The sequence below is a fragment of the Ostrinia nubilalis genome, chromosome 11 (assembly GCF_963855985.1).
Source record: "Ostrinia nubilalis chromosome 11, ilOstNubi1.1, whole genome shotgun sequence".
Taxonomy (NCBI): domain Eukaryota; kingdom Metazoa; phylum Arthropoda; class Insecta; order Lepidoptera; family Crambidae; genus Ostrinia; species Ostrinia nubilalis.
Genome location: NC_087098.1, coordinates 7,622,089 through 7,646,304, shown reverse-complemented (window position 1 = coordinate 7,646,304; position 24,216 = coordinate 7,622,089). Strand labels below are relative to the sequence as shown.

At 34.8% G+C, this 24,216-nt stretch overlaps 1 protein-coding gene across 3 annotated transcripts; it reads left to right on the top strand.

The window, feature by feature from the left end:
* Positions 1–419: 419 nt before the first annotated feature.
* Positions 420–22,995, top strand: LOC135076168 (uncharacterized). 3 transcript variants are annotated; one of them, XM_063970632.1, is made up of 7 exons: positions 420–539; positions 1,509–1,865; positions 13,712–13,962; positions 14,790–14,878; positions 15,466–15,644; positions 18,287–18,429; positions 21,835–22,995. In XM_063970632.1, exons 2-7 carry the CDS (start codon positions 1,798–1,800, stop codon positions 22,002–22,004), a joined length of 900 nt encoding a protein of 299 aa, XP_063826702.1. In that variant the 5' UTR covers positions 420–539; positions 1,509–1,797; the 3' UTR covers positions 22,005–22,995. The 3 variants fall into 3 exon arrangements, with proteins under 3 accessions (XP_063826702.1, XP_063826705.1, XP_063826704.1); XM_063970635.1 differs by lacking the exons at positions 420–539; positions 1,509–1,865 and adding an exon at positions 10,475–10,506; XM_063970634.1 differs by lacking the exons at positions 420–539; positions 1,509–1,865 and adding an exon at positions 12,776–12,981.
* Positions 22,996–24,216: the final 1,221 nt, after the last annotated feature.

Below are 24,216 nucleotides of genomic sequence, written 5' to 3'. Positions count from 1 at the left end.
GGCGACAATTTTATGATTTTTAATTTAACTAGGTAATCGTAGTTCAAATATTTAATTATTAAATTTATTTGTTTAACTTTTGATTTGGTTAGTCAATTGGCTATTTCGAAGAATTTACTAGGAGATTTAAATAAGGAGATAACAATACTACAGTCCACACTAAAAGAGAGGTCGGCCCACAGAGAGCAAGATAGAGATAAGTAGGTATTTGACTCAAGTTGTTGTTCCAAGTGTGGCCTCCATTTTTATCTTTAGCTTCATGGTTCTCACTCAATACCAAGACGTTGCCATAATAAAAGAAGAAGAAGAAGTAAGAAGCACGTCAAAAAATAATTTTTTGTCCATTTTTGGTGTCTGAAATACAGAGGGCGCATTTTTTTGTTTGTCATTGGACAAAGTCCCTCCTTACTGAATGTAAAAAAAAAAACAATTTGACATTTGACGACGACGCGAACGTGTGGCGTGCAATAATTTTTCAGTTTTTGTGTTTGGTTTTAAAAATGGTTAAAATTTATTCATCTAACATCGCTGCGAAAACTGTAAGACCCTGTTATTATGACTTATTATCATAAAACATTTAAAGTTAATATGTAAGGCACATGATGCTAATAGTACTGTGTTGGGAATTTTGTCGTACATGTTGACTTTGTATGAATTCCTTAGTTTTAACAATGTACCTACATCTGTGCTGCATACCACAATGCATCCATTGCTACCTACCTATGTACCACAAACTACGAATGTATTAAAGTAGAATTAACTATGTCCCTATGTGCTAGTTAACCATTTGATATATTATCTGTTCCTTTGTGGCCAGCCAAAGCCAGTGAAATATTATTGTAACGTATCTACCAATCGAAGGATAATAGCTCAGTAGCGAAATTTTTTTTATATTTCTCTACCTTACACAATCTCGTAGGCATGCTTTAATTATGATTTTACACAAAAAAAACTACCTACTTACCATGCATCTCAGTAATGTATTTGCCAGTCCTCAGTACTTAGTCTATGATTTTGGCAACAGTACATTGTTCCTTACATTAGTGAAAGAAATGTTTCACAGATGGTCCATTTCAGATACAGACAGCATCACATAATTAATTATTGTATTGTGGCATTTGTGGCACCTGAAAAAGTTGTAATAGGCATAATTGATTTTGCAGTATATACCCTGATATGCTTGTCAACTGTACTTATTGTAGTTTATCTTTAGATCCCCATATCCACCAATTGCCCCTACATTAAAGCAACACTGGTCTGTCATAATAAATATGTATAATTATTTTTGTTGAAAATTAACATGTTTTCCGTTATGGTCCAAATTGGACCCCACATTTTAAAAATATTGCTTTTACATGCGATTCAATGGAAATAGCAAATGAGACCCATTGTTAATATAAAAAAAAAATAGGATCTAAAACTGGGATCCAATTAAACTAAATGTAATTATGAAGCTTTTTGGGGGACAGTGCATGTGCAAGTGTTCATAGTATTTTTATTTGTTTCAGATGGGCTCATCAACTCTTTCTCTCAAGTCCAGTGAATCCCAGAGGGTGTCTTGAGTGCTTTAAGGCCTCTCTCCTTAGGTTAACTATTATATTAATTTCTTCTTTGTTTTTTTTTTTTCAAATGATATCAATGTCAATGTTGTATAACCAACTGAGACAATCTTATCTTTTCTGCTCAAGATAATTCAAATCATTCAATTCCCCGCTCCGTGTTGAAGCAGTTCTTTAGGTGCTTTGATTAGGATTGTTTGTGTTAAAGTTTAAGTTTTAATAAAATATCATTGACAAGATGGCATCTGACCCTGAGATTAAGGATGGATTCAATCTGCCAGTATGGATGAAAAATAAGCCAGCAAAGTAAGTGCTTTTATTATTATTATTTTTAAATAGCATTCTCAATATTGAGCAACTTAATATTAAAGTCACATAAGGTTATCATTTATGCTTATTTTTTTTAATTAAAAGTTTTATTTCTAGATTTTTTAAACATGAATAATTCATATTCAGTTTATTTGAAAGAATAGGATTTTTTTCCATGATTCAACTTAAGTTCACAACTCAGTCCACTTTTCAATTTCTTTTTCAAATTGCTATTTGATTATTGTAGTTTCGGTTTTTTTGTTTTGTTTGCTTAAATAAAATGCAAAGTTTAAATAAAGTATAACATGTTTATTGCTTTGCATTTAACATGTTATCTGTACATTGTTCAGAATGCTTAAGCTAATTCAGAATATTTGAAAGTTTATTTTTGGGGAAGTAGCTAGTTGTTATATGTATTATGTAGGTTGATATATCTTGATACTTAGTTAGAATATATTTTTTATATACAGGGTGGCCAAAACAGTGAGGTCTAAAAGAAAAATTTAGATTCCTTACATCAAGGTGTACCTAAATCACCCCCATATATGTAATACGATTGTGCTTAGTTTAGGAGATAGAGTTAATTTTGTGATATTTTAAAATTTTGTGACCTAGTAGGCTTTAAACATTTTCATCTTTTTTTTGGGGTGACTTTTCTCAGATTTCTTTTTTTCGACAGATTTGTTATTAATTGCAGATGTTTGAAAAAAATAATCACCTTCCTATCTTTGATTCAAGGTACAAAAGTTTTGCTAGAAACATTAAAATTATGCTTTTATCAGAACACTATCAAGTTTTCAACTTAAAAGTTTAAGTAAAATAAGAACTTCCATAGGTCCAAAACCATTTTAAAAACTGCGCCGTTTCCTGAACATTCATAATACAAAAAAACATGTACTTAATGGGCCACTATTTCCTGTAATCGGTCCACTAAAGTGGTAAGTCGGAGATTCTGTTACATGTTTTTGACTTTCTTAGAGTGAATTAATATTGGGAATCCTCTAAGTTTACATTACGTAGAACAGATTTAGAGCAGTAACTGGATAGAACATGTTTTTATTCTCAACAAGGAAGGTCTTGCCCTTCATCACACCTGGTGGAAACTGATGATTAGGCTGAAGGTGGAAGGGAACTTCAACTACAGAGGAACTATGGCTTCCTACCTCCAAATTCTGGAACACATTGTTATTTTAAGTAAGTTTTAATGAACATAAACCAAATATCCCTCCTTCTTCTCACTGTAGTAGGTATTTCAAGGGTAACAGTAAAATGTAAAAACTGCCTCTGTCTTCAAGTGGTAAGAGGTAAGTTTCAGAGATCCCGGGTTCGATTCCCAGTGGAGGTGAAATTTTCTGCTCGGTTTGGTTGGCGGTAGGGTTTGATCTAAGTCTGCCTGGCTAGCAACTCTATTTTCCTAAGTCTGTCACTATAACAATAATGTTAATAGCATTACTGTATTCCGGCATTTGGAGGTAGGAAGCTATAGTTCCTCTGTAGTTGAAGTTCCCTTCCACCTTCAGCCTAATCATCAGTTTCCGCCAGGTGTGATGAAGGGCAAGAGCTTCCTCGTTGAGAATAAAAACATGTTCTGTCCAGTTACTGCTCTAAATCTGTTCTACGTAATGTAAACTTAGAGGATTCCCAATATTAATTCACTCTAAGAAAGTCAAAAACATGTAACGGAATCTCCGACTTACCACTTTAGTGGACCGATTACAGGAAATAGTGGCCCATTAAGTACATGTTTTTTTGTATTATTATGAATGTTCAGGAAACGGCGCAGTTTTTAAAATGATTTTGGACCTATGGAAGTTATTTCTTTTACTTAAACTTTTAAGTTGAAAATTTGATAGTATTCTGATAAAAGCATAATTTTAATGTTTCTAGCAAAACTTTTGTATCTTGAATCAACGATAGGAAGGTGATTATTTTTTTCAAACATCTGCAATTAATAACAAATCTGTCGAAAAAAAGAAATCCGAAAAAAGTCAACCCAAAAAAAAGATAAAAATGTTTAAAGCCTACTAGGTCATAAAATTTTAAAATATCACAAAATTAACTCTATCTCCTAAACTAAGCACAATCGTATTATACAGGGTGTTAGGTAAATGGGTATATGAGCCGACACTAGCCCATGTTAACATGGACATATAAATGGTATGGTGAAGTCAGAAATTTGATATCATCATTTTAATTTTTTTGATTTTCATACAAAATAAATTTTATAAAATCTGATTTGTATGAAAATTAAAATAATTAAAATGGAGATATCAATTTTCTGAGTTCACCATACCATTTATATGCCCATGTTAACATGGGCTAGTGTCGGCTCATATACCCATTTACCTAACACCCTGTATACATGGGGGTGATTTAGGTACACCTTGATGTAAGGAATCTAAATTTTTCTTTTAGACCTCACTGTTTTGGCCACCCTGTATTTCTGTCTAACATTGCATAGCCAAGCTGATTTAACCACTTATCACTGCTTTGATTGATAATTGATTTATTTATCTACTCGTTAAAGATTCTCGAAAAGTTTAAAGATAACAACGAGTTGTTAAGTATTTTTAATAAATGTATATAACTATTGCAAATAGGAAAGTTTTACACTAAAAGGTAACTAGACAACTTCTTGAAATAATGTGACGTGACTGGTAATAAATTAGCACTATCTATTAACTTAAGTACATACCTACCTTACTTAATTAAAAATCGAATTAAATTTTTTTTAGAGTATCAAATACCTTCAGGGGACATAAATCTTTAAAATAGAATAGAAGGCTGCCAAAAATTTATTTACTACTACATCCTAAAGAAAAATCACCCTTATAATACGAATATGAATAATTTATTTTAAACCATTACCATTTGAATTAAAATGAACGCGAGCGAAGCGAACAGGAAATATCAGTGCGTGCGGGACTGTAAAATCAAAAGAAAACTCAGAGTAAACATTCGAACATTATTCAGGGTGTTTGGCGGATGGTTAGACAAACTTCGTGGGTGTATAGGTAAGGTCATCTTAAGAATGCAAGTTCGCCCATTTGAACCTAAGTGAGCTACTTTTTTTTAATTGAAAAAACAAAAATATCAATTAAAAAAATAGTACCTCACTGAGGGTCAAATGGGCGAACTTGTATTCTTAAAATGGCCTTACCTATACACCAGCGTTGCCAGTTTTTTTTTTTTCGCCAAGTCGGGACTTTGGTACTTTTTGAGTGAAAATAGCGGGATTCTTCCGTCAGAAGCGGGACATAGTAAAAAAACGTATATTAATCAAAGGTTTTGAAATATTTATCTTTTTATTCGACTTAAAATTACGTTTACGTGACAATAGATAGTAAAAGTAGCCATAGAAAATGTATTTTAACAAAAAAATAATATTTTAAATCAGATTTACTCTTATCGTTAAATTCGTCTTTAGAATAAAAAAAGAAAAAAAAAAACAAAAATCGAAATTAAAAAAGTTTTATTCTTTAGAATAATATTATGGCGTTTCAAACAATAGTCAGTGCCCCGATTACGGTAATTTTAACGTCTCCAATACAGACGTTAAAAATTACCGTAATCGGGGCTCTGGTGAAGTGAGTGTCTCTCTCCGAAAAGCGGGACTGAGCCTGTCCCGCGCGGGACATTTAAATTTGATTAAAAAATCGGGACGTCCCGCCAAAATCGGGACGTCTGGCAACGCTGCTATACACCCACGAAGTTTGTCTAACATTCCGCCAAACACCCTGTATTCTGAAAGATTTGTGATCAAGCCTACATAAGCCATTTCGGGCCAGATCAATGAGGGTAGATCAAGGTTGTCTTGGATCCGTGGTGGCATTTTCGTGCCATCTAGTTTTCGAAATAACAGCTCCTCTCGCTTTACCTCTTGGGTCGGTACTTGTTTCCTGCTGTGTAGATAATATAAAAGGTGTAAGCTAAGCAATATACCTTCGAATTACTTAGATTTCAATACATTGAGAGCAATTGTCAAATGACATTGAGAGTGCAGCTCGCCAGATACTACGCAATCTAATAGCAAAGTAATAAACGCTGTTATATCCGATAGGCTCTATGTACAGGCTATACTTTGTTCTAAAATCGTTCTTAGTTCCTTAGCTTCAAAACCGCTTTTTGAGAGCGGCCATTTGCTGGCAGTCGTTTCAGTCTTGCACTCGGTTTTCATATTTAAGACTACTTTCAAATGTATTTTAGTGGCTGTCTTATTTATTGTATTCTTAGAATTCATTTGTTAATTTATGCTTATGTTTGTGGTACCTAATTAGTTAATTGCTATACAATTTTGGCTAATGTTCTTTAGAAAAGTTATTAATATGTAGGTACATGAACTTCTAAGAAACTTATTAACATAAAATTGCATTACCCAATCAAGACTGATGACTGTTTTTTGTTGACTGAATGATGGTTATATTTTCATAGCTATGCTGACCCGTCTCTCAAACGTCAATAGATGACGTTCTCTCATAAGCGGTTGCAACACGTTAAGGCGTATATCGAGGCCGACTTGATTACGGTATGCAGCTGGAGCATTACGCATGCCATGCGTCGTAGGTACCTTCGTCTGTAGATATCATTTGAAGGTGTTAGATTTTTACCATTTTCATTGAATATAAATTTACATTACGTTACCTATCTAAATAAGCACTTTATCTAGTTAAAAATCGCTATCCGTATGTTAATCTAGTTATTTGTATGCTTATTTCTGATAATTTTTAGTAGAAACTAACTGACCTGATACGTGGCCCTATAGTACATATTTAAAAAATATAAAGAAATACCTGAATTAATCTTGTAAATTATAAAAACAAATCCGTGCAGTTGTAAATTAACTCTAATGTTCAATTTCTTTAATTTCTCGATTTAACCAGAGTATTTTTGTTCATTCTGAATTCTTGGTTGTTGCCGCAGATTTAAACAATTTTATAAAATCAAACGGCCAAAATATGAATAAAATCGTACAGCGCATAACTAAGTAGCCGTTTACCTAAAATTAAAATTTAAAACACATGTTTGACACAGTTATTAGTATTTAGTTTACCTACTGTGATCTAAATCTAAAATTGTACTCTATTGTACTCTACTTTCGTATTAAACGTTTATGAACACGTGAATATTAGATACCCGAATGATAAAATACAGTGTGAGTCACGTTAAAGTGTACATATGAAAATAGATGAAACTAAACTCTGATTTTTAATTCGACGGAATTTTGACATTTCAGAAGTGTTGTCAACACTGAAACATTCCCACTAAGAATGGAGAGCATTTTCATAAATTAAAAAATAATCCTTTCTTGAATTTAAGGTTTCACTTGAAAAACTAAAGCTTAAAAATGTACCGATCATTTCAAAATGGTTATTTGAATTTTTATTATCATACTTTTGAAGTTACAAAAAAAATTGGGAAATTATTTTTCTATTACTGGTCTCCCTGGCCAATAATCCATGGGTTACAAACCTTTTTTATGAAAATCCTTTTGTTAATAAAATCTTAGCTTCATAAAATAATCAACTTAACAAGATGCCAATTTTATAATCCAAGTTGATTATGATGACGATAATGATGATTGATGATCAATACATATTTTCGTTTATGATAATATGTTGTTTTACTACGTTAAAAACACGTTTTTTTCTATTTAATCTCTAAAATGTACATAATAATTAGTGTTCATTGAATTCACAAAACAAAAAATAGTTCATTCTTGTAAATTGTACTTGATGAAATTTCATTTCATATTATTTATTAATAATTCAAAGCAAAAAAGGCTTATTACATCTGAATTGTCAAAAAATGACAGCTGTCAGAATTCCGTCGAATTAAAAATCGGACTATAGACCTATTTTTATCGACAAAAAAGAGGTCAAAAATTTTTTGAGATTTTTTTAAATTTTTTTTATAGATTTTTTTTTTCTTCCAATTACTTATTGTAAAGAAAACGTAATAACTTTTAAACTAAGCGGTATATCCTGATTAAATAAAAACAGTAATAATGCTAAATAACAGGCAATACTAAAAAAAATACATAAAATACACAAAAAAGGCCAACAAATAATAAAAAATGATACTTTTTGAAAAAAATCTGCTTTTAAATTCGTGTTTTTTTTGGTTATTTGATAAATTTCTCCAAAAAATGCCCCTATAACTGGTGGTTTTTATTACTTTTTATTATTCTCTATCGTATTACCTTCGTAAAACCAAAAATCGCATGTCTCTATCCCTATCACAACGTTTGCAATGATCAGGGCCGGATCTACCTATGGGCTGATTGGGCTGCAGCCCAGGGCCCCGGGGTTACAAGGGGCCCCCAGATCCCGCTAAAAAGTAGACAATGATTGGAAAAAAAAAGTGCCAAATGGCAAAAAACGGAACCCTTATAGATTCGTCATGTCTGTCTGTCCGTCCGTATGTCACAGCCATTTTTTTCCGAAACTATAAGAGCTATACTGTTGAAACTTGGTAGGTAAATGTATTCTGTGAACTGCATTAAGATTTTGTTGCAAAAATAAAATAAAAAAATAATAAATACGGTAAAGTGCGTGTCGGACTCACGCACAAAGGGTTCCGTACCATTGATTTATGAAATTTAAATATTTTTTTTTAAATTTAAGTTACTGTATGAAAGATTACGCGGTAATAAGCGGTTTACGATTTACGAGGTATTAAAAAAAAATACTAGATCTCGCTCAAAACAATTTTCGTTGGTAGTTTTTATAGTAATGTACATCATAATATGTTTTTTTTAGATTTTTCATTTTCTTATTTTAGAAGTTAGAGGGGGGGGGGGGGGGGACCAACTTTTTTCCACTTTGGAAGCGTCTGTCACGCAAACTATTCGGTTTAGAAAAAAAGTATTTTAGGAACGTCGATATCATTTTTAAAGACCTATTATCCATAGACACCCCACACGTAGGTGTTTGATGAAAAAAAAAATTGAGTTTCAGTTCTAAGTATGGGGAGCTCCCAATATTTTTATTTTTTTATTTTTGCAACAAAATCTTAATGCGGTTCACAGAATACATTTACCTACCTAGTTTCAACAGTATAGCTCTTATAGTTTCGGAAAAAAATGGCTGTGACATACGGACGGATAGACGGGCCTGTCCGTCTACTACTTACTAGATCTCGCTCAAAACAATTTTCGTTGGTAGTTTTTATAGTAATGTACATCATAATATGTTTTTTTTTTAGATTTTTCATTTTCTTATTTTAGAAGTTAGAGGGGGGGGGGGGGGGGGGGGACCAACTTTTTTCCACTTTGGAAGCGTCTGTCACGCAAACTATTCGGTTTAGAAAAAAAGTATTTTAGGAACGTCGATATCATTTTTAAAGACCTATTATCCATAGACACCCCACACGTAGGTGTTTGATGAAAAAAAAATTTGAGTTTCAGTTCTAAGTATGGGGAGCTCCCAATATTTTTATTTTTTTTTATTTTTGCAACAAAATCTTAATGCGGTTCACAGAATACATTTACCTACCAAGTTTCAACAGTATAGCTCTTATAGTTTCGGAAATAAATGGCTGTGACATACGGACGGATAGACGGACAGGCAGACATGACGAATCTATAAGGGTTCCGTTTTTTGCCATTTGGCTACGGATCCCTAAAAACCACCTGTTATGGGGGCATTTTTTGGAGAAAATTTATCAAATAACCAAAAAAAACACGAATTTAAAAGCAGATTTTTTTCATAAAGTATATTTTTTTATTATTTGTTGGCATTTTCTGGGCATTTTATGTATTTTTTTAGTATCGCCTGTTATTTTGCATTGCTACTGTTTTTATTTTATCAGGATATACCTCTTAGTTTAAAAGTTATTACGTTTTCTTTACAATAAGTAAATAGGAAGAAAAAAAAATCTATAAAAAAATTTAAAAAAATCTCAAAAAAATTTTGACCTCTTTTTTGTCGATAAAAATAGGTCTAGTTTCATCTATTTTCATATGTACACTTTAACGTGACTCACACTGTATAAACATTTGAATGTATGTTTTGTTTGTCTTATTTTTATGTTGAAACGGAGTAACGAAGTTTTTAGTGTGTAGTTTATGGATTTTACAGTGACACTACTACTCCTACTTTTTACGGAAAAAATAATCCCATGATATTTTAATCCCACGAGAAATTCGAAAACTGTCGTGGAAGGACAACTAGTCTTCAATTCAAGTTTTTGTTTAGTTCTGCGTAATTTTAATTTTATTATAATAGAAAGAAATCCTACATTAATTGCACCTAAAACTCAAATATGCTCAAAATAACATTACTATAATAATGTCATACTATTATCTAATGATAAAACTTTCACAATCAATTAGATCCATCATTATTAAATTTAATGATGTTTTGTGTGACTAAATCCTGCCTACGTCATAATGAGGGTGTTAATTAGAAGGTGGGATCAATCACAAATGGGTTCTTTTGCTCATAAAATAATAGTCATGATTTTGCCGGAAAGCAGTACGGACTAAGGATACGTACGTCAAAGGCCAAAGTCAGTGCGAATTGAAAGTTTACTAAGCAAAGAATATTTTATTTTAATTTCAGTATTTAACAGTTTCGTTAACAATAAAGACAGTGTTTGTGTTGTTGTGAAGAAGATACAATATGAAGAGATTTTTAAGGTAAATGTTTTATCATCTGCTAGATTATGAGATTAAGCATAGATGAATTCAGCGTATTTCTTAAACGCGTCGATAATTAATTTTGTGGCTTGATAAGTCCGTGAAAATTGTGAAAATTTTGCATGTAGAGTAGGTACATAGATGCGAAGTGACGAGCGCTAAGCTATCTTTATCGCAATTGTTTGTCCTCAGCAACACGGCTGATAATCGGAGTGTCAATATTTTTCGTTACGTAGCAGTAGGTGGCTACAGTAACCTCAAGTTTCACCCCACACGCACTCTTTATCGTGCTTTGTTTTAAGTATTGAGATAATTTTCACTGTGTTTAAATTTTCATTAATTTCAAAGTAATACTTACAATATAGTTTAGTTCACTTAATTACTTCATTTGTAAAGATTTTTTATGGGCTTGCTAGCCGCTTTACCCGCACCTTAATAGGTAACAACTTTCCCGTTCCATTAAATAGGTACAATAAGGAAATTGTTTCTATGTGATGAGATCAAGAACATATTATTTATGGAGAATACAGGCAATTAGGGGCAAAAGATGTTTTAATGATGAAGAATTCAAATCTCTTTAAAAAAGGGTTTTTAGAGGTTGATTTTCTTATTATACACAGAATATATGTTCAACTTATCGTAACTAGTTTCTCTTCAAAAGGAGCCTGGAACTTGACAGTTGGATCATTACTTAAGATATTTGGACATGTAGGTACCTACCTAAATTGATAACAGCTTAAAATTGTGTGTGGATGCCCTTATACAGGTATTTGTAATAATAAGCTTAAATTACGTTTTGCATAGTAGTTGTTTACAATATGTAAGTTTGTTTTCATGTTATTGCGTGTTTAACTTCTATGCTAATGTCCTGCTAAGTAGATAATCTGATAATTTTCCATTTACCTACTTAATATCAAAACATAAGAATGCAATCTTTATGTGTTTAGATTTCGTTTAGGAAACAAAACACGTTTCTCTTTCATTAGGCGACCAAAAAATTGTGATCCCATCAAAAACAATACTTGTCAAAAAAACCAAGTCTCGCAACTCAGTTGTTCTACGGTAAAAAGTTGTGAGATCCATGTAATACCAAGTCCAGGCCAGGAAATCTTTAACGTTTTACATAAATTATTGACTTGGCCATCGCACTAAATAATTTAATTTACACGTGTTTTCATGCGATGGCCAAGTCAATATATTTATGTAAAACGTTAAAGATTTCCTGGCCTGGACTTGGTATTACATGGATCTCACAACTTTTTACCGTAGAACAACTGAGTTGCGAGACTTGGTTTTTTTTGACAAGTATTGTTTTTGATGGGATCTCATTTCTTTTTGTATTTTGTAGACAGCAGTTATGTATCTAGAAAACTGGACCGAAATTGAAAAATTTTACTCGACTTGGCGGTTGCACTACCGTGCCCCCAAATATTTTAGTTTTTCCTTGATTCATACACCAAACACTACTTATATTCCAAATTTGAAGCTTCTAGGTCTGCTAGAAGTGCCTTAGAATTTTGATGATCGGTGAGTCAGTCAGTCAGTCAGTCAGTCAGTCAGTCAGTCAGTCAGTCAGTGAGTGACAAAATAAGAAACTTTGACCCGTTATAATTCTTAAACTACTGGTTCAAATTGAATGTTTGAAATATACCGTGTCTTTACAATGTCTGCATAGCTAATGAAAATTCAGCCTTCTAGTTTTATCCACAACGAAGTTACAGGCGGTCGAAAATGGCCTGAATTGCTTCGAGAAAAGGATGGTACGGCCGTGCCGCTTCTTTGCTCGACTTGGTGGGGGCACTGCCGTGCCCCCAGATTGTGATCGAATGTTTGATTGTACATTTTGCAGTTATAGTACTATTGTTCAGGAGCTTGTTTAGGTTTCTGAAGACAATGTCTGAGACGCGTGTCGTGAAATTTGGTTCAGGAAAATTCCACAATTGCTTCCCAAGATTATCCGGCCGGGATTTTAATGACAGAAAATCTAATTTCGTAGTGGTCACTTGCCAAAACGTGTTTACGTGATGTTGCTTACGTCACGAGCGGTAGAGCCTGTCTTTGACCTCCATCGTCATTTCTGTCATGTGCTCTTTCAAACCAGAGGGAGTGTGCTAATGAACCTCTCGCATTGGCCGATTGGCAATGACGTCACGAGGCGTGTTATTTTCATACTGAGGCGTTTCGCTCAGTTGTTATGATTGTGATAAGATAAACTTGCATGCCTACAACATTTTGCGGCATATAAAAAGCAAAAGCTATTCTAGAATCGTTTCAGTCAGTTCTCTGTCGCTCGTTTTGCATTTGGCGCCATCTTATTGAACCGCGGAGTGGATTTTAAACTCGCTATAAATAAATCCCGCTGCAACTGTACCGGTGAATTAGGCCGCTGCTCGTCGGATTTAACGTGGTCGAATATTAGTTCAAGATAATGTTTAGGAAGAGGAATCTTGTTGCACAACTCAACTGCTACCTCCCGTAAGTGAGCACTCTACTTGATTGTGTTAATTCTGCTGGCTGAGAGTAGATTTGGCTTGTGCGTTATTAACAATAGTATAATTGAAAACTAGCCAGGTAATAATGCGATTGAAAGTTCATTTCCTCGTTAACGTAGCCATGAATGTACAGCGACAGAAGCGTACAGCTCCTGCGCATAGATGTCGTAATCACCGACAGTTTTATTTTCCCGAGGCCATTCATTAGCTATTTAAAATAATACAATTCGTGATCCACCATATGCCAAACCTGTTAATAATGGTATAAGCTGTGAATCTTTGTCGTCGATCTCAGAAAACTGGGGTTAATGCCACGGCCATAATGACACTCGTCAGTGTCAGTCCGCAGTCTACGCAGACCAGATCTATTCTTTTATGTTATAATTGTTCCAACCTGTGTGATTCATCCCTTTTTCTCAAATTAGCGAATTCTTATTTTTATCCCTGACTTGTTTGTCCTTTGTACGTATTCAACGAAATCCATACATACAAATAACGAATTACGTTCGTATAATAAAAGTCAGCAAAGTGTGATTCTGTTTGAAAAGAGAAAAAAAAGTCTTATTTAATTTTCATCTCTATCAAATCAATCTAGTAGTTCAAAATTTGGAGTAAATTTTGTACAGCAGTCCCATGTAAAAGGCCATAATTAATTAGCTCTAGAAGACGATTTTCTCCTATCCAGCTAATATTATTTTTTATGTTGTTCACAGAGACTTCGAGGCGTTTGCTGGATCACCACCAGCTCCTGAAGACTCGTTCTTCTACATTCGTTACCCCAAGACGGACGTGCTGTTAGGGAAGTCTAAGCTTGAGCAAGACCTGCCGAAGCTGCTGACTGAGATCCCCAAGGAAGTCACAGCCGCCACGGCTATCGCCAGCAGTGCCAAGGACAAGGATTGGTCCAAGCATACCAAGCCGTGCCAGGACGTTCTGCATAGCATTGCGCCCATCAACACAAGTGGTGAGTTTTATTAACGTTTTATCTCATACTTCAAAAGATTATATCTTTCAGTCAAGTCTTCCGTTTTGTGAAGGAGGAAGTCGATCCTCGAATGATTTCGAACTCCTCTTATATTCTTCTAATTAAATTCGTTGCGGGTTCCAAGACAGTATCCTCTGGGTTGAACCTTCACTGGTTGGGTTTCATTAGAGGCCATAAGATCCTGGCTATGCAGGAGTTGCAGTGGTTGGAAACAATTTTTTTTCGGATTCGTTTCAGTTAATAAATGTTTTCACCACACAAATGATGCATACAATATCGTTGGGGTAGAGATAATGTGCACAACATAAAATGTTTGCCTATTTACAGTTGTTTATTATGAAGTGGTCGTCATTACTTATGTAGAGCATTATTGCTTTAATGAAATATTTCGTCATTTACTACTGAGATTATCGATGTAACCTTTGCCCCAATTAGCTGTCTTGACAGCATTCCTGTCTTAGCACGACTGAAAGTTGATTAATTAATTACCTGTAAAGTGCTATGTTGTTTTGGTAATTTCGCGTAATAACTGTGACTTGAACCTTAAAAAACACGTTTGTTTGTGTAAATATTTTTCACACATCATGACTTATCATTTATGTACACAGTTATCTGTGATGTCATGGGTTATTGTCTATTTACCTTACACCGGATTATGTACGCCATTAAAACGCACTGTTTTTGTTTTGTCTTGTTTTGGAGGCACGAAAATCGGAAACATTACCAATCCGGTAGACAAAAGAAGACGTAAATGGTGTTGTTGAGTACTTTAGTCTCATGATGTTATACTGTTTGTTTATTTGCAGTGAAGTCGGTGTCTTCCAAGCCTAAGCCAGCCGGCGTGGACGACGGGTTCAAAGGAGAGGGCGCGGCGTGCGGCAACTCCGTCGTCAAGGTCGGTAGCACCGCTCATGCGAGTGACCACTGCTAATTAACGACAGTAATTATTATATTACTCACTGATACGGGGGGTCTGCTAGTTCACCGGGGTTGCACTACGATAATTTTTTATCGCATTAGGTGGCTCGCACACTAGGAATAGAACATATCCACCCGGATTAAATTATACTGAAAGGAATAACAAACATAATTTATGTCGATGATATAACATAACGTACGTAATATGCATGAAATTATCTAATTTGAAAAATCTGTGTGGTAACAATAACAATGTATTTTCGTCCGACAAGATAAGCTCCTCTTATCGTAGTTTGTTGCTTGCATTACCTACTGTTTTTGCAACATTTTGCTGAAAGTAAATTATATTGAAAGGAATAACAGAAAACATCTACGTCGATGATATAACATAACGTACGTAATGCCTGAAATTATCTAATTGGGAAATCTGAGTGGTAACAATAACAGTGTATTTTCGTCCGACAAGATAAGCTGCTCTTATCGTACAGTGTGTTGCTTGCATTACCTACTACTTTTGCAACATTTTGTTCTGTTGCGTCACCCCTAAATCTGTATTTATTCCAGGTCGCTCATCAGATGGTGTCTGGTCGGTCGGGGCGCGGGTTCACGGTCGCTTCGCCAGAAGACGACCCGGCGGAGCACTACAACTTTAACATGCGTCGCGGCAGCAAGAGCTTGCCCGTCACTCCCGCGCACTCGCCCAACGCCAGCCCTACTAGTCGCCGCAAGATGACCGGAAACCGGTATGTGTCTATAGTAGTCTAGTTATTAAATTCTTTAGCTCGAGTCCGTAATGTAAATATTGAAATAACGGATTTTAAACTTTCGCATTCCGTCATAATTAAAGCTGCTTGCGATGAAAAATGTATTCAAGCTATGAATGAGCTGCGCTTTGAATAAAAGTCAACCTGCCACCAGCCTTAGATGAACCACGTGGGCATTTGTACGGCTGTAGTGTTGTCCAAAGCTTCTCTTGCATTTACCTCGCTGTGACAAGATCAGTCACGTGTAATCCAGACAAACATTTAGCAATGTAAACAGCGCATCGTTACGTTTTTGTTTTTTAATCGTAGCCACAAGCAGTCTGCTTGTAGTATAAGCACATCAGACTACACATGTTACTTGCAAAGTCGCCCCTAGTGCGTCGAAATAAGGTTTTCGTCCGTACATACAGTTTGCATATTGTTTATTTTTAAATGTAAATAATAATTGGTTCAACAATCACATGACTAGATAACAACAGATACGTAATGACGAAATACGGAACATACGTAACGTCATGAGTCAAGGTATGAATGCGCTCATTTGCAGTATCCTGCCTAGTCGGTGTAATAAAACCACTATGCGTATCATCAGGCCAATTACATTTTACAGTGGCTTTAATTTTCATTGCCCTAAATCAATCAAATTTTAATGATTTCTACTGTCTGTTGTCATGGATCACGTATCAATTTACTGGCGTGAATTCAAAACGCCCACTTTTATAGCTAAACTCACTGTCACATGACATTTAAATGGTGGCACAAAGATGATATTTCATGCAAATTCAAAGTTATTAATGATACCAATAGTGGCTGCGGTAGACCGCGATGTTCACAACATTGCGGTCAGCTATGCTTACGGAAATCCTTATGGTATTTTGCATCATCTCCTGAGCATATTCATTTAAATGACATGATCGTAAACCGGTATCGCCGCGCTCTTTATGAACTTGAAAATGTTGATATTTAAAAAAATCATACAGACGATTCCTTTCATGAAGTTGGTTAAAAATGGCGTGATCTTTGTTGACATTTTGAATTAACACAGATGCCAGCATGACCTATGAATAATATAATACAATACATCTCTTTTTTTTTGTTTAATTTACCTATTTTAGAAACTGTAAACACTGTATATTTTAATACTGATAGTACTACACCCAGTCAGAGAGCATTATACATAGGTATAAACATCGTTATCGCTACTTCTTTGTTTATACAATTTTTATCTGTTTTTTACAAATTAATATTTAGAACAAACAAACATTGCCAAGAACAATAAATTCGCGTTCACACGCGGACAACCTTAATCGCTTAGATCTTTGTTTATTATTTTACAATTAAAACACTACTTGATGATAAAGGAGCATAATACTTTGTGATAGTGGTCGTCATCCTTTATTTAGCTGGATTTTGCGCTACGGAATATCCCAACCAACTTTATCAAATTCAAATTGACGTATACGGTTGAATTTTAAATTCGAGAGGTGTGGCACGATCTCAACGATTATGGTAAATACGTTATGTTAAACATGTGATAAACATTACGTCACAAAGTGAGCGCGAACGTTGATAATAAAATGCAGCCGAACATTCGGTGTTCAACGAAATGAAATTATCGCGGTTAGTGGTTACTGAGAAGTGAGAATGTCGCAACTCGTGCGTCATCAACGTTAGCAGACATTAACGAAACTGGTTGTTTGACATTCAAACTGGATTCCTCTTATTCTATACTGGTTAAAACAAAGCAAAAATGTTCATTGCCATTATACTTATATGAACGTCAATTTAGTATAACGACAGTTCAATTTGATGATGACTTTTGAATGTTGAAATGGATGTTTTCGACATAAATTGGTTTTTACTATCATTTACCTAAAAATTGTTAAGATCATTTAGCAATTTTTCATTTAGATGGTGTCTTACTCACATTTTTTACCATTGTCACACACATGTCATACGTATGAACTATCGTGTATGCACATGTGCTTTACTTGTTAGTATTCTTTTGTCACAGAAACAATAAGTTTAGTATGTATTTTCCTTAGCCGTCATTTCCTATCCTAGCAACAGCAACTATTTGATAAATTACTTTTGGAATGTCGACTAGGTAGTGAGAAGCTTCCTTCTTCCTTGTTTGTAATAGAACAAAGATATTTCTGTTAATTATCTCGGTAGGGAATGCCCTTGATAACATTCGCGCATATTTGTAGTTGTCCAATTATTTTATTTTGAGCAAGACACTCTTGGCGATTTGTTTCCAAGTGCCTCACATTATTCACTATAGTTCATTTAATACCAGAACTCACTCGACATAGGAAATTGTAATGGAAGGTATTGAAATATCGTACCTGATCTTTAGAATACTTAAGCTGGAGTATTGCGCGATGAGACTTAAGAATTAATGTTTTCTGATAATGAGATCCAATGACCTGTAAGGATTGAAGGACACAGAGAACATTGATGAATGACATGTCATAATACAAAGTCGACTGTTTCGTATGTAAACAGATGCTTATGGATAATCAAGTAGTTTCCTATAGTTTCTTATTTGACTGATGCAATATACTACCTAATTTACCAGTGTTAAGTTCCATACTCATTTGTCTGGTCTCTGGTTCCAGCTACTTCACGTCTCCGTTCGAGCCGGTAGAAGACGCTTCAAGCCGCTCATGGCTGACCATGGCGCTGCTCGGCTTCAAGAAAGACCTCACCACCTCCACTTCCACTCTGGCTGAGGAGGACGCCGTGGAAACCAGGCTACAAGGTTTGTGGAGTACTTTTTTAAATTATTGTCTAGAGCGCTTTTACATTTAGGCGATTTAGCAGCACGACAAACGCGTGACAGACGCGCTGCCGAAAATTTCATACTATGTGACAGCGGATGCAAGCCTTTACATTATAAAAACGCCGCTGCCGCGCTACAGTCGCGCTACTAATGCCCTAATATAAAAGCGCTTTAAGAAATTCCGGAAGGACAGTTTAACTTGAGTGTCAATTAACTCTAATTAAAATATGAGAAAGGTACTAGAGATTGCGTGTGACTCCTTGCCTGTGTTAAATCTGAATTGTCGCAAAGGTGATCTTGGACTACAATATTCCATAATTTAAAGTAAATTCTGCTCAAATTAATATAATGTAAAATAAGCACTGTATGTTGTGTAGTAGTTAGAAAATAAAACACGTTAAAATGCAGTTAAAAAAAAAACTGAATGCACAGACATTTTGAAATTTGTTGCTGTGTTATTGGCATTATTTGCCTAGAATAACTATTGAACCCATTCGTCAACATAATATGTAAATTCTAAAATTATTTTTGGCACTAAAATGATGCAATGAGTGCTTTAGTACGATTGTCACGTTGCATTATGACGTAGAACTAGCTGTCTTAGAACAAGTCATATTCTTTACATAGCGCGGAGTTCATAACCTACACATTTTGGGAAAATGCTATAGTCTTTTTCACCTAAGATGATCCGTATGACGTTTCGAGTTTGAAAGATTTAGAGATGTCACATAACTAAACCATAGCGATTTATCTATCGATTTTTTTCGAAGAGTTAGTAAAACCTACTTTTAGAGAAATATTTTGAACAGGTGTTATTTAACAAAAAACATGTTTTTTTAATTACAAATATTATTGTAACAATTTTTTATTGATAATATTCAAATTTCATGGTTCGTGTTCAAAAAAACGATACCTAAAAAGTACTGGTTCTGTTTCTTTAAATTAAATACTATTAATTTATTTTCAATGCGTTTATTAAAGTCAATATTCGAAAAATATAGTTGTATTTTGTGATGTTTTTAATAACTAAGTATTAACTGTAATCGATTAATGAACCGCGGAAATAATCGATTTTATCATACAAGAAATACCCCAGCACTAAATCTATTCCGTTTCACACATTGCGTACATTAAATAAAAAATATATTTACATCGTATTTAATTAAAATATAATCAATAGACTCAGATTTTACTATATATTTCAAGACAAGTAGTTAATTTATTTTTATTATATTGCTAATAAAATACAAATATTTTTTCAAAAATATTCTGCACTAGCTTTCCGCCCGCGGCTTCGCCCGCGTGGAATTTTGTCTGTCACAGAAAAACTTTATCGCGCGCGTCCCTGTTTCAAAAACCGGGATAAAAACTATCCTATGTTCTTTCCCGGGACTCAAACTATCTCTATGCCAAATTTCATCAAAATCGGTTGCGAGGTTTAAGCGGGAAAGCGTAACAGACAGACAGACAGACAGACAGACAGACAGAGTTACTTTCGCATTTATAATATTAGTTGGGATATGTAGTATGCGTAATATGGATAACCTTGAAGTGTCATACGGATCATCTTACGTGAAAAAGAGTATAGTTCTTTATACACACTGTCTTGTCAACATTGACGTCAAACAAAATTAGAATTCTTGCTTTTCATCATTACGTCCATATAATTTGTACCCAATACGAACATTGAACCATTCGCAATAATGTCAAACAGCTGACTAATAAGTAAAACTTTATGAAAACATGTTATGAATAGGCTATTCATTAACTTACGAATATACTAAATAACTGATCTACGTTAGCATTGTGGAGATAAAATATCTTGCTGGATAAACATTTGAACAGCGACTATAAACGAGGTTGATTGCACAAATTATCTAAGTCCTTAAAATTGAGGTAAAACTAAACTTCACTAAATTGATTCTGGCGATCTCGTTCGTATTGTATAATAAGTTTAGTGACGCAATTGGGTGAAGTAATTTAGCATTGTATCATTAGAATGTAGTTATTCAATCTTTTGTCCACAATGTTGTACACGTGGCGGATGAATGAGTCTAATGACATTCGTGACGTATGCTTAAGTAAACTTTGATTCCTAGTGCGTGCACGTGAATCTCCGTAGTATATTATGTAGATGTAGCGTATACATTTTGTCACTGTTAGTTTACACTCCGATATAATCGCACGGTTTCTGTGAACGTCGTGAGTTCAGTTTGATCCAGTTCGCTCCTGTTTTTATTTCGTTGACATCAGGCATGGATAATTTCAGATTAATATGTAAGTTATTTAGTATATTCCTATTATTATTACACATTAAAAAAAAACTAGTTACAATGAAATTAAATAATTAATAATTTATTGTGTGCATTGTGTTGTGGGTAATAAAATAATAATTATTTACTTCATAATAACAATTTAGATCATTTTACTTAAGTTAACATCCTACTTCCTACTAATATCCTACTAATTATTTATAATAATCCTATTAATTGTTAAAACTACTGAACGGATTTTGTTGAAACTTTACAGTATTATTGTTTATAACCCAGATTAACATATAGGCTATAATTAATGACGATATGTGACAAATAAATTTCTATAAATAAATAAGACGTGTCTAAAAAGCGTCATCTATCGTCATTGGTTAAAATCTACAGCGCTGGACAACTACTGTTTTTGACGTTTGTAAATATTCATGCGACCGTGAAACGCCATCTATCATGATATCTAACGGGGGTAAAACAAGGTCCACGCGTACGAAGTCGCGGGCGGCCGCTAGTCCTAAAATAAAAATAAAATATTGAACCAGTAGGTAAACATAAAGATTTTCTTAAAAAATGTTTAGCTTGTTATGACGTCACAAGTACTTTACACATAAATAATGTTTGTGCAATGAAAACAATGAACGTGTTTTTTTTTGTCAAAGCGACAAAATATTACCACATATTATTGTCATATCCAAAAGAAACATAAACAATGTTGAAAATGTCGTTGGTGATAGTGGAAATCTTCTATCTGTAAATCTTCATTAAAATTCGATCGATTAAAACATCACATACTACACAATGAGTTGTCTGTCAGTTTTATCACGTTTGGCTTATCTATCTTTGCGACAAAACGGATGAGGTAATTTGTTTACTCTGAACACTTTGATTTTGAATATCAGCTCTGGATATATCGGCTCTAGACATCTCGCTCTGGCCACTCGTTAGGTGAGTGATCGTGAGCGATCAGTGATACATTGATAGAACAATGGAAAAGAATAGTTTCGTACGTTGTAGGGCCTCAGAGCATCATTGTAACAAAATTATCCAAGTCGGAGAATTACCGAACAATCGCATCGGAAATATCTCTCAGAAGTCTAATTTTAGTTTTTGTTTACAGTCGGCACGCTGGCGGAGTCAGTCGAGAGTCTTGGGCCGGCGCCAAGGGACAAGGCGCGGCAGGCCGAGCAGGCCCCCCGCCCGCCCGCGCCCTCGCGGCCCGCCCAGGCCTTCCGCCCCAAGCCCTCCGAACTAAGGGAGATGAACTTCTGGTCGCCGACCTCCATGTGAGCCCAGCTCACCCGCGCTCAATAGATTGTTAGCGCACCCCTAGCACTTCTCTAATGTCCCCAACTGACCGCCGAGCGCGGTCGGCCGGCACTAACTAGAGCTAGACACTGGAGTGTCGTGTCGTGTTCCAACGATATCGCATCCGTACGATTCAGAAGCCGCACCTCGACGATGCGTTCTGGTAACGTGGTGAAATTAGGATTAAATAAGATTAAATTGACAGATTTGTTTAGAAGTAACCTCTGAGATTATGACGCGACACGACACGCGAGATTGATGTGTCCCCCGATTTGTTGTTGATCTGGAGGCGAGTGCCTCGACTCGATGGTTGTCACCTGACTAAAGACCCCGTCTGATTCGCCTACATATAACGGATGATTAAAATCTGTCTGGTGTGATCTTACGGAGACGATGTGATCTTTCTTTTATATTCCATTAATTATAAGGTTTAATGTTGTCTTGTCGATTTGTTAAGATATTTAATTTCACATTGATTTGTCATTTGATACATTTTACAGTTTATGTGTTAATAATACAATAGATGCAAATAGTTTTTGTAGTGTTAGTATTCAAAACATTTAATTATGTCCTGTGTACCTAAAACTGTCTAACACAATAATATTTAAATATTTACCTAAGTATTTGTGACGTCAATGGAAAAATCAGTAAGAGAGTTATATTTGTATTACATTGTGCAAGGATGAATTGATATGATAAGATTGTATGATTATGACTGGAAACTTGATTAAGTTTTGAGTATTGTAGGTAAAATTAAAACGATGTATAATTTCATGTTTATTTTTAATTCATGAGCTAAAGTGACGAATTTAAAAATATTTTGAGCAGAAAATTTTCGATATTCTCTATTTTTTAATGTTCTATGTTTATTACTTACCTTATTAATAATATTAAGGAGAAGTAATTGTAGAACATGTAATACTTATATTTATGATATATCAATAAATATTTGTTGGTTTACTTCATTGAATAATGTTGTTTTTATTACTGTTAGACCTTATTAGGAAACTATAAGTTTTTAATTTGACAATCGACATTTGTATTGACTTAAAATAAATAGCCACTACATACTGCTAACTCTGTGTAGAAACGACACGACGAATCCATACTACAATCACAGAATAAGTAATAGTACAGGTACAGAAGGATTACTCCGCAAGACGATTTAAATAAATGCGAGTCTTGCTACGACGCGATACAGTGTAATTCAGCTCGCACAGCACTACGTACCTACAATTTTATTCACCTACAAGTTTTGTCTCTTTCTATCGCGTGCCTCTGAACTCTTCTTACGCTGTTAGGGTTGCTGTCTAGTGAAAAAATAATTAATCTACTTATATAATGAGGTACGTATGGTATGTAGGTAAGTACGCATTCATTATGGAAAACCTTGGGAAAGGCCTTTGTCCAGCAGTGGACGTCATTTGGCTGAAACGAACGAACGCATTCTGAGCAGTAGTCATGGTAGGTTAGGTTCCTATACTATCCTAAGAATTATTGATTACCTACATGGCAAACATACCTTTCAGCATCTTTGGGAAGCGAAAAAAAAGATAAATCTGGTAGATTTCTTTTCGAATTTAAACACCCGAACGCCGCACAATATTTCTTTCTCTTTATGTCCATTTTTAAATAATACTTCGATCATAGAATTAGGTACCTACTACAACGCACGCCAGCGTCCTGACGGGCGCGCGCGTGACACTCGACTGATATAATACCCGCCGGCGGGGCGCTTCGCTGTAGGTAATTATCGGATGTACCGCGCGAAGTGAGCCAGGCCTGCTACAATGAAGTTATTGATAGACTATACGAACGAAACTTGGAAATTTGTTGTAACAATGAAGGGCTTAATTTCTATTTTAGACTAAGAGCTACTGAACGCCAGACCTACGTTATTTTATAAAGGCTGAAAGTTTGTCAGCGCATGCTCCCAACATAGCTAAGAACCATGGCCAAACATGAAGTTTGGGTCATGGTGGCTTTGGCAGACAGACGGTACTAAAGGTGTGTAAAATACCAACTTAATTACGTCAAAGTATAAAGGCTGATTTTTTGATATTTCCTTCAAAATGTTATTAGAAATGACGTCATTAATTGACAGACACCTGGGTAGTTCTACAAATCAGGGAATTTTACGGGGCTCAACTTGCAGCTCCTTAAATTACCAATTAATAGTTCTCGTTTTAGGGTA

Excerpts from the sequence above, each read along its gene's own strand:
- LOC135076168 (XM_063970632.1), top strand. The coding sequence starts at position 1,798 with ATGGCATCTGACCCTGAGATTAAGGATGGATTCAATCTGCCAGTATGG. Across the intron at positions 14,879-15,465 it reads GCGGCAACTCCGTCGTCAAG|GTCGCTCATCAGATGGTGTC; the intron begins GTCGGTAGCACC and ends TATTTATTCCAG. Across the intron at positions 18,430-21,834 it reads CGTGGAAACCAGGCTACAAG|TCGGCACGCTGGCGGAGTCA; the intron begins GTTTGTGGAGTA and ends TTTTGTTTACAG.